The sequence below is a fragment of the Zingiber officinale genome, chromosome 10B, assembly GCF_018446385.1.
Source record: "Zingiber officinale cultivar Zhangliang chromosome 10B, Zo_v1.1, whole genome shotgun sequence".
Classification (NCBI taxonomy): Eukaryota; Viridiplantae; Streptophyta; class Magnoliopsida; order Zingiberales; family Zingiberaceae; genus Zingiber; species Zingiber officinale.
In genome coordinates, this window is record NC_056005.1 from 33,944,049 (window position 1) to 33,953,794 (window position 9,746).

Consider the following 9,746-nt stretch of genomic DNA (forward strand, 5'->3'; position numbering starts at 1 on the left):
CTAATATCCACTAATAAGGTATCTAAAAATTAGATATTGCCCCATCTAGACGTTGTGTAAAACGATATCCACTAATAGATTATAAACAGACAACATATCACCATATCTGATCTAACCAGTGACTAACACAACACAAATCATACATGGTATAAATAACTACCCAAGTATTAATAAATACGTATGATAACAATTTACAAACATACCTCCTATAGCTTGGAGATGTCCTGCCGCTGCCGGGTCCCAAGACTCGAGTCACATCAAGGGGTCAACTTACAAAGGGAGAACAAAACAATCAGAACACCGAAAATCATAAATCAACCAAGATCAAAATCCGAAAACACAACCCAACATTCGGAAATCCAAAATACGAAATCCAAAATACTGAAAACACAAAATTGGTATCAGATTAATTCGAAACTCTCAAAACACAAAAACAAATCGCAAAATCTGAAACATAAAAATAGGCTTCGCAAAACCTAAGCTCTGATACCACTAAATTGTCACGCCCCGGAGGAGTCCTTGTCCGAAGAAATTTCGGCAACATCGCCCCTGTACGGCGGACAATCTGAAGCATTACTACATCACCATATACCTCAGCCACATGCGGCTGGAATAGATAACAATATATAAATAACACAAACACGCAATTAGTATACACAGCCAACCTGGCTGGACATAAATGAAATAACACAACCATCATCTATAACCATCAGCCTAAACGGCTGGAACAAAATAGAAACACACACACCGGAAGACATAACACACGACTGGATGTAAATGCAGCGGAAATCACAAAAAGAAAACAAATGTATGATCGACAAAGTCACTAACTAAATTACCTACAACCACCAGACTAGACTCCAAAAATTCACATCGACTCATTGAAAAGCAAAATACACAAAATCAACATATAATCCAAACAATACCAAAACAAACAAGAAAACTATCCTCGAGTGTGATTTGAGACTGGCAGCCGACATCGCTCCAAGCATCCATGACTCATCTACCTGTTACCTGGCGAAAGAAAACCATTTTGCGAGGTGGTGAGTATTGGAACTCAGCGGGTAAGGAAAGAGATAGTGCATGAACATAACATATAAGAGTGAGCCAAGAGTATACAGTCTCATAAGAGAAAATAGCAGATACTACAATAGAATCAAAATAAATGCTCATACCTGAAACCATATCCTAAGCTAGGTATAGTAGGTCAGACTGGTACTAATTTGCTACAGCTCATACTACAGAGGTAATAAGCAAGGTATATACAAGCAATAACAGCGTATGTAAACAACAGCAATAAGTAAGCAATAACAGCATATATAAACAAAAGCAATCATAGCAAATATAATAACAATAGCGTATACACGGATGGTCACTCCCGCCCACCTCTCCGCACCATGACCCCTGTATGGTCGAGAGGGCGGATCACACCACTCCACTACCACTCACACAAATGGTCGAGGGGACATTGCATAGTAGCTAACTAGCTACATCTGCGATGGGGTCCGCTCGTCAGACTCGGCACCACTCACACGAGTGGTAGTGCACCGACGGAGACAAGCAGATCAACTCCACCTACCACTCTCTCGAGTGGCCGAGGATGCTGACATGCATGCAATGACATGATGCGAACAATGCGCAATCATCATATATATATAAGCAGAAACGCCAGCATGCTCAATATAGTACATAAATAAACAACAGTTAAAGTATCCAAATATGATATTTAGTATCTGCTACGGATCATGGACAACAAGAAGAGACTGTATGGATATAGAAACGAATTTCTCAAAGATTGTGTGGAAGTATCAAGCGCGGGAAAGTAAGAGTGGAGTCAAGGTAAACAATCCTTATCCAAAATAATACATGCACTAAGGTCAAGGTACTAAAAGAAAGCAAAGCAAGAAGTACCCGCCCTAAATGTAGATCATGCTAATTAATCCCACATCGAGATGCTCGTCTCGAATCAAAATCCTGCAAATCACATGATGTACAGTTTAATTAATCATGCTATATATCAACTAACTAAACCTAGTTCCCAAAACCGATAAGGTAACCCTCCATCGCAATGATTATTAGTCAACACTAATCGTCGATTTACCTCGATTAATCCAATCAATAAATCCTTAATTAGAAAATCCACACCATTCCAGAACTTCAACGGCACACAACGATCCAGAAAGTCACCATGTAAGACATCGAAAACCCTTGAATAAACCTCAAAAATCCACAGCTATATTGAAAGTCAAAGCAACATTGAATAGGACCTAGAGTTTCCTCAAATTCAAACATAACCAATCACTTCACAGGGCATAGAGAAACAACAACTAGGTTTACACAATATTACTCTGATTCGAACTAACCTTCTGAATCGAACCAGTAATTTCCATATGACTTAGGAAGCAAAACAACTAATAACAAGGCATAAACAACCATCCAATTTGTCCACAAACCCAGCTGTCATCTTGAAGTAGAAGAGTAACATCACTGAAAACAACTTACTAATATAAATCTTGTCAACGAATCAGAAAATCACCTAGACGTAGAAACAACTCCTTAAAACCAAATGGACAGAACTCCGGCCACAACAAGGGGATCATCAATTGAAGCCTAATATATCAAAAAAAAGTCATTTCGAGATTTTGAAAACAAAAGGGAGGATCAACATTTTCATCATCTGCAGCTTACCAGAATCTGTCCGGGAATTCCAGAAACAATAGGGAAAGGCAAAAGCAACTCTAATCAAGACTCAATCCACCAATAAAGCCAGCAAAATCAGCAAGAAGGAAACCAAACTGCAACCAATCCCAAACAATCATCCCAATCGGCATATTCCACTTCTCCTAAGCATCTATCCCTCACCTCATGGAAATCATACTAACCTAAAGGTGTACTTGCTGGCAAGCTCTCGTCGCGGCCGGAGGTGGAAGTAGATCGGGCTACTGGCGCTAGGGCAATGAGAAGAGGTCGTCGCCTATGTTTCTCGCGTGCAAGGATGGGAGGAGACCGGCGACTGGGGCTCGTCTCGGGTGCTGGCGTGAGGAGAGGGCGTCGACGTCCGGATGCTCGCGGGAGGGGAGAGCCGACGGCATCTTGGTGTTTGCATGAGGGCCGACAACTGGGTTGCGGGAGGTCGCGAGAAGAAGAGATTGCCGGATGTGGTGTCCGGCGGCCGTGGATCAACAGAGATGAGGACCGGTGGTGGATTTTTGGGTGGCGGCGCGTGAGGGCTCGGGGAGGAGTCGGCGCGCGAGTTGGCCGAGAGGGAAGGGGCGAGGCGGCGGTGCATGAGGGCTCGGGGAAGATGCGGCGGTGAAGGAGAAGAGGGAAATTAGGTTTTTATATAATTTTGAACTTAGGTTTAGGGAAATTAAAACCTAAGTCTATTGCTCAATCGACTCCCTAATAAATGGGTATTCTAAACAGACCTTTTCCAAAGCCTATAATTTTATCCCCTCAAATTACGCCCTACGGCTCCGATTAAATCCCCAAAAATTTCCAAAAATTTCTAAAAATTTCGTTAAAATTATTCGTCCATTAACTTTATTATTTAATTATTATTTGGACACCGTATTTTACATTCTCCCCCACTAATAAAAATTTGGTCCCCAAATTTACTACTCAACTCACAGCTCCTCATACCAGGATAACTACTAAGCAACATGCTCATATACTGATCCATCATAATATCATGATCAAATCCTTATCCGCAAAGGATGCTTCTGTGGGTTTTGGACTCAGTTTGCTTCCACTGCGCCACTTCTGATATTCTGCCTTCACTTGTTGACACACAAAGAATCAGACTTCAAAATTCGCAATATCATCCTCTGCATTTCTCCTTTCCTCAATTGCTATATATATAGGGAGCCTTAGACCTTTGAAAGAGTAAGTTGGTCTCCTACTGATCAAGCTAATAAGAGTGAATCACTCCTTTACTAAGCAAACCAACACGAGTAAATCGACCCTCTATACATCGGGTCCATAAAAGTATCTAGGGCACTGTAAACCTAAATACCAATCTCAAGGACTCCTCATGTCCGTACAACAAACATACTTAAACATAAGATCACTGGCACAAAGTCTGTAATCTAACCTTCAACTAAAATTACCAACTCCATAAATATCAAGGCATTATACTCTTTAAGTTACTATCAACATCAAAGAATAAATAATGGACCATCATGTCTAATATCCACTAATAAGGTATCTAAAAATTAGATATTGCCCCATCTAGACGTTGTGTAAAACGATATCCACTAATAGATTATCAACAGACAACATATCACCATATCTGATCTAACCTGTGGCTAACACAACACAAATCATACATGGTATAAATAACTACCCAAGTATTAATAAATACGTATGATAACAATTTACAAACATACCTCCTATAGCTTGGAGATGTCCTGCCGCTGCCGGGTCCCAAGACTCGAGTCACATCAAGGGGTCAACTTACAAAGGGAGAACAAAACAATCGGAACACCGAAAATCATAAATCAACCAAGATCAAAATCCGAAAACACAACCCAACATTCGGAAATCCAAAATACGAAATCCAAAATACTGAAAACACAAAATTGGTATCAGATTAATTCGAAACTCTCAAAACACAAAAACAAATCGCAAAATCTGAAACATAAAAATAGGCTTCGCAAAACCTAAGCTCTGATACCACTAAATTGTCACGCCCCGGAGGAGTCCTTGTCCGAAGAAATTTCGGCAGCATCTCCCCTGTACGGCGGACAATCTGAAGCACAATATATAAATAACACAAACACGCAATTAGTATACACAGCCAACCTGGCTGGACATAAATGAAATAACACAACCATCATCTATAACCATCAGCCTAAACGGCTGGAACAAAATAGAAACACACACACCGGAAGACATAACACACGACTGGATGTAAATGCAGCGGAAATCACAAAAAGAAAAAAATGTATGACCGACAAAGTCACTAACTAAATTACCTACAACCACCAGACTAGACTCCAAAAATTCACATCGACTCATTGAAAAGCAAAATACACAAAATCAACATATAATCCAAACAATACTAAAACAAACAAGAAAACTATCCTCGAGTGTGACGTGGGACTGGCAGCCGACATCTCTCCAAGCATCCATGACTCATCTACCTGTTACCTGGCGAAAGAAAACCATTAAGGAAAGAGATAGTGCATGAACATAACATATAAGAGTGAGCCAAGAGTATACAGTCTCATAAGAGAAAATAGCAGATACTACAATAGAATCAAAATAAATGCTCATACCTGAAACCATATCCTAAGCTAGGTATAGTAGGTCAGACTGCTACTAATTTGCTACAGCTCATACTACAGAGGTAATAAGCAAGGTATATACAAGAAATAACAGCGTATGTAAACAACAGCAATAAGTAAGCAATAACAGCATATATAAACAACAGCAATCATAGCAAATATAATAACAATAGCGTATGCACGGATGGTCACTCCCGCCCACCTCTCCGCCTGGTCGAGAGGTCGGTCGATGATCAGACACCACCTCACAACTCACACAAATGGCGGGGGACATAGTAGCTAACTAGCTACATCTGCGATGGGGTCCCTCCTCGTACTCCGGCTACCACTCACACGATAAGCAGAAACAGATATGCTACATGAAGCCAGCATGCTCAATATCGTACATAAATAAGAAACAGTCATCATATATATATAAGCAGAAACAGGTATGCTACATGAAGCCAGCATGCTCAATACGGTACATAAACAAATAATAGTTAAAGTATACAAATATGATATTTAGTATCTGCTACGGATCATGGACAACAAGAAGAGACTGTATGGATATAGAAACGAATTTCTCAAAGATTGCGTGGAAGTATCAAGCGCAGGAAAGTAAGAGTGGAGTCAATGTAAACAATCTTTATCCAAAATAATACATGCACTAAGGTCAAGGTACTAAAAGAAAGCAAAGCAAGAAGTACCCGCCTTAAATGTAGATCGTGCTAATTAATCCCACATCGAGATGCTCGTCTCGAATCAAAATCCTACAAATCACATGATGTACAGTTTAATTAATCATGCTATATATCAACTAACTAAACCTAGTTCCCAAAACCGATAAGGTAACCCTCCATCGCAATGATTATTAGTCAACACTAATCGTCGATTTACCTCGATTAATCCAATCAATAAATCCTTAATTAGAAAATCCACACCATTCCAGAACTTCAACGGCACACAACGATCCAGAAAGTCACCATGTAAGACATCGAAAACCCTTGAATAAACCTCAAAAATCCACAGCTATATTGAAAGTCAAAGCAACATTGAATAGGACCTAGAGTTTCCTCAAATTCAAACATAACCAATCACTTCACAGGGCATAGAGAAACAACAACTAGGTTTACACAATATTACTCTGAATCGAACTAACCTTCTGAATCGAACAAGTAATTTCCAAATGACTTAGGAAGCAAAACAACTAATAACAAGGCATAAACAACCATCCAATTTGTCCACAAACCCAGCTGTCATCTTGAAGCAGAAGAGTAACATCACTGAAAACAACTTACTAATATAAATCTTGTCAACGAATCAGAAAATCACCTAGACGTAGAAACATCTCCTTAAAACCAAATGGACAGAACTCCGGCCACAACAAGGGGATCATCAATTGAAGCCTAATATATCAAAAAAAGGCCATTTCGAGATTTTGAAAACAAAAGGGAGGATCAACATTTTCATCATCTGCAGCTTACCAGAATCTGTCCGGGAATTCCAGAAACAATAGGGAAAGGCAAAAGCAACTCTAATCAAGACTCAATCCACCAACAAATCCAGCAAGATCAGCAAGAAGGAAACCAAACTGCAACCAATCCCAAACAATCATCCCAATCGGCATATTCCACTTCTCCTAAGCATCTATCCCTCACCTCATGGAAATCATACTAACCTAAAGGTGTACTTGCTGGCAAGCTCTCGTCGCGGCCGGAGGTGGCAGTAGATCGGGCTACTGGCGCTAGGGCAATGAAAAGAGGTCGTCGCCTGTGCTGCTCACGTGCAAGGAAGGGAGGAGACCGGCGGTTGGGGCTCGTCTCGGGTGCTGGCGTGAGGAGAGGGCGTCGACGTCCGGATGCTCGCGGGAGGGGAGAGCCGACGACATCTTGGCGTTTGCGTGAGGGCCGACAACTGGGTTGCGGGAGGTCGCGAGAAGAAGAGATTGCCGGATGTGGTGTCCGGCGGTCGTGGCTCAACAGAGACGAGGACCGTGGTGGATTTTTGGGTGGCAGCGCGTGAGGGCTCGGGGAGGAGTCGGCGCGCGAGTTGGCCGAGAGGGAAGGGGCGAGGCGGCGGTGCATGAGGGCTCGGAGAAGATGCGGCGGTGAAGGAGAAGAGGGAAATTAGGTTTTTATATAATTTTGAACTTAGGTTTAGGGAAATTAAAACCTAAGTCTATTGCTCAATCAACTCCCTAATAAATAGGTATTCTAAACAGACCTTTTCCAAAGCCTATAATTTTATCCCCTCAAACTACGCCCTACGGCTCCGATTAAATCCCCAAAAATTTCAAAAAATTTCTAAAAATTCCGTTAAAATTATTCGTCCATTAACTTTATTATTTAATTATTATTTGGACACCGTATTTTACAAAGTGTGTCAATCCGTCCTACTTCTTTGCAAGTTCTTGTTTTACCCCTAAAGGTTGTCCCCTAAAAGGTCCGTGAGTAGGGCAGCCCTGTCACAGCGCCCCTCGGTCATAATGATTTAGCGAATTCCTCTATAAGATTCCACAAGAGATACAAACAACCAATCAAGAATGGGAATTAGGCACAAAACACAAAAATCCAATACAAGATTGATTGATACAAAACATAGCAATATGCTTGGATCAAGAAGATGGCAAATCCATTGACTCTTACATCAAATTACATCACAAATACTCCCTCCTTCCTAGAACAAGAAATCTACTCCATAAAGAATAGAGAAAGGACCGAAGACAAGAAAATCCAAGACATTCCAATCCAAGAACAAGAGAATAGAAAGGAACACTTATCTTGTTACAATGAGTGATCTTCGGAACCAATCCTCCGCTCTCCAAGTCGAATCTTGGACAGAAATCTCTCCTTGAATGGCTGGAAACCTCCCCAAGAACATATCTCCCCCAAAGGGAGAGCCTCTCTTTTGAAAGGGAAGAAGCTCTATATATAGGCAAATTTGGGCGCCACACGACCCAGGGCATGGCTGTGTGAGATCCACACAGCTAGGGCAATCCTCCTCTCGGCTAGGGTCGCACGACCGTGTGATGGTCACACGGCCATGCCATGTACTGCCTCTGCTTGCTTGCACGGTCATGTGAAACCACACGGCCTGGCCATTTCTCCTATCTAAAAGTGTTGCACGACCGTGTGGGACACACGGCCATGCCAATTTCTGGCTCTGGAAAGGCTGCACGGCCATGTGAAACCACACAGCCTGGGCAGTCTTGGTCACTGGAGGGGCTACACGACCATGTAATTATACATGGCTGTGTACTGATTGGATGAAGGAGGGTGGCACGACCCCTCATCACCACACGGCCAGGATCATTCCCCTTTGCAAGGTTGTGTGGCAGTCATTGCCTAGGTCGTTCTTCTCCGTTTGGTTGTAGAATCATCCACGGGCATCAATTCTTCTCCAAATTTGACTCCTGAAAGCATAAAATGCACAAGAGCATATCTCCGAACAAAGAGAAGTATTTATGCTAAAAGCAAAGCAAAAAGCATGAAAGTGCATAGACAAAGCATGTACAAAACATAAGAATGTGCATCAAAACATGCTAAACAAGTGTATAAAATCTTCGCACATCAATTATCCACATCTCGACTTACGTCTTGAGGTGGTACTCCATTCGGCTCTTCCAGTAGCCGAAATCTTCACCTGAGAAGAGGGGAGGGTGTGCAGTGCTATACCCTTCTTGGTGGGCCATTAAAGAGGAATCTCGCACACAAAAAAAAATAATAACAAATGTTCTAAGACTTGGTCTTAGATTAGTAGTGCGGGAGAAAGATAAAAATAATAATTTACTAATTTTAGAAAAAATAATAAAATATTAATAAAAATATTAACAAAATATTAATAAAAAAATATTATTTCAAATTTTGTTAAATGCGATATTTTGTCAATACTAATAAATGGTGAAGAGATGAAAATGAATTTTTCAAAAATAGTTTTGGAGGGAAGACTTAGGTCACTAACACTTTGTTGGCTCATCTGACTGTGCGCAGGATCATTGAAGAGTTTCCTTTAGATCTAAAGAAGCTTGTTGTACATTGAGCAACCACCTATTGAAGCCAACACACTATCTCATCGCCTTCAGACAAGATCACTCAACCTTGAGCATTCACTACAATGAAATTTTATAACCTTCCATAGTTTGGTTGAAATCAAAAATCTAATATATGTCTTTAAGGAGTAGTTGTCCCTCAAAACATGCTCCAATCTTCTATCATTGCACTAACAATAACTTAGAATTCCTAAATTTTTATGAAATCCAAAATTTAAAATTTTGAGGTTTAAAATTTAACTTTGAAAATAAACCTCATCGTAGACTTCAAGTTAGTCTTCTTTAACCATTCCATTCTTATTTTTTTTTTCATCAAGAAAACTACCCTTAAATGTTCATAAATGAATTTCTTAGGGTTAGAGATGGTTAGTATGACTAAACATGGCTTAATGGGTTGTAATTAGACCATTTAAACCAAAATCAAACTCCCT

General features: G+C 40.7%; 1 protein-coding gene across 3 annotated transcripts; it reads right to left on the bottom strand.

The window, feature by feature from the left end:
* Nucleotides 1-970: 970 nt before the first annotated feature.
* LOC122029795 (serrate RNA effector molecule-like) lies at nt 971-7,390 on the bottom strand. Of its 3 annotated transcripts, none has more exons than XM_042588926.1 (2): nt 6,946-7,390; nt 971-1,014 (listed from the first exon to the last, which is right to left on the bottom strand). In XM_042588926.1, exons 1-2 carry the CDS (start codon nt 7,349-7,351, stop codon nt 1,004-1,006), a joined length of 417 nt encoding a protein of 138 aa, XP_042444860.1. In that variant the 5' UTR covers nt 7,352-7,390; the 3' UTR covers nt 971-1,003. The 3 variants fall into 3 exon arrangements, with proteins under 3 accessions (XP_042444860.1, XP_042444859.1, XP_042444857.1); XM_042588925.1 differs by lacking the exon at nt 971-1,014 and adding an exon at nt 5,096-5,151; XM_042588923.1 differs by lacking the exon at nt 971-1,014 and adding an exon at nt 6,704-6,858.
* Nucleotides 7,391-9,746: the final 2,356 nt, after the last annotated feature.

Excerpts from the sequence above, each read along its gene's own strand:
- LOC122029795 (XM_042588923.1), bottom strand. The coding sequence starts at position 7,351 with ATGCACCGCCGCCTCGCCCCTTCCCTCTCGGCCAACTCGCGCGCCGAC. Across the intron at positions 6,859-6,945 it reads GCCAGCAAGTACACCTTTAG|TTTGGTTTCCTTCTTGCTGA; the intron begins GTTAGTATGATT and ends GATTGGTTGCAG.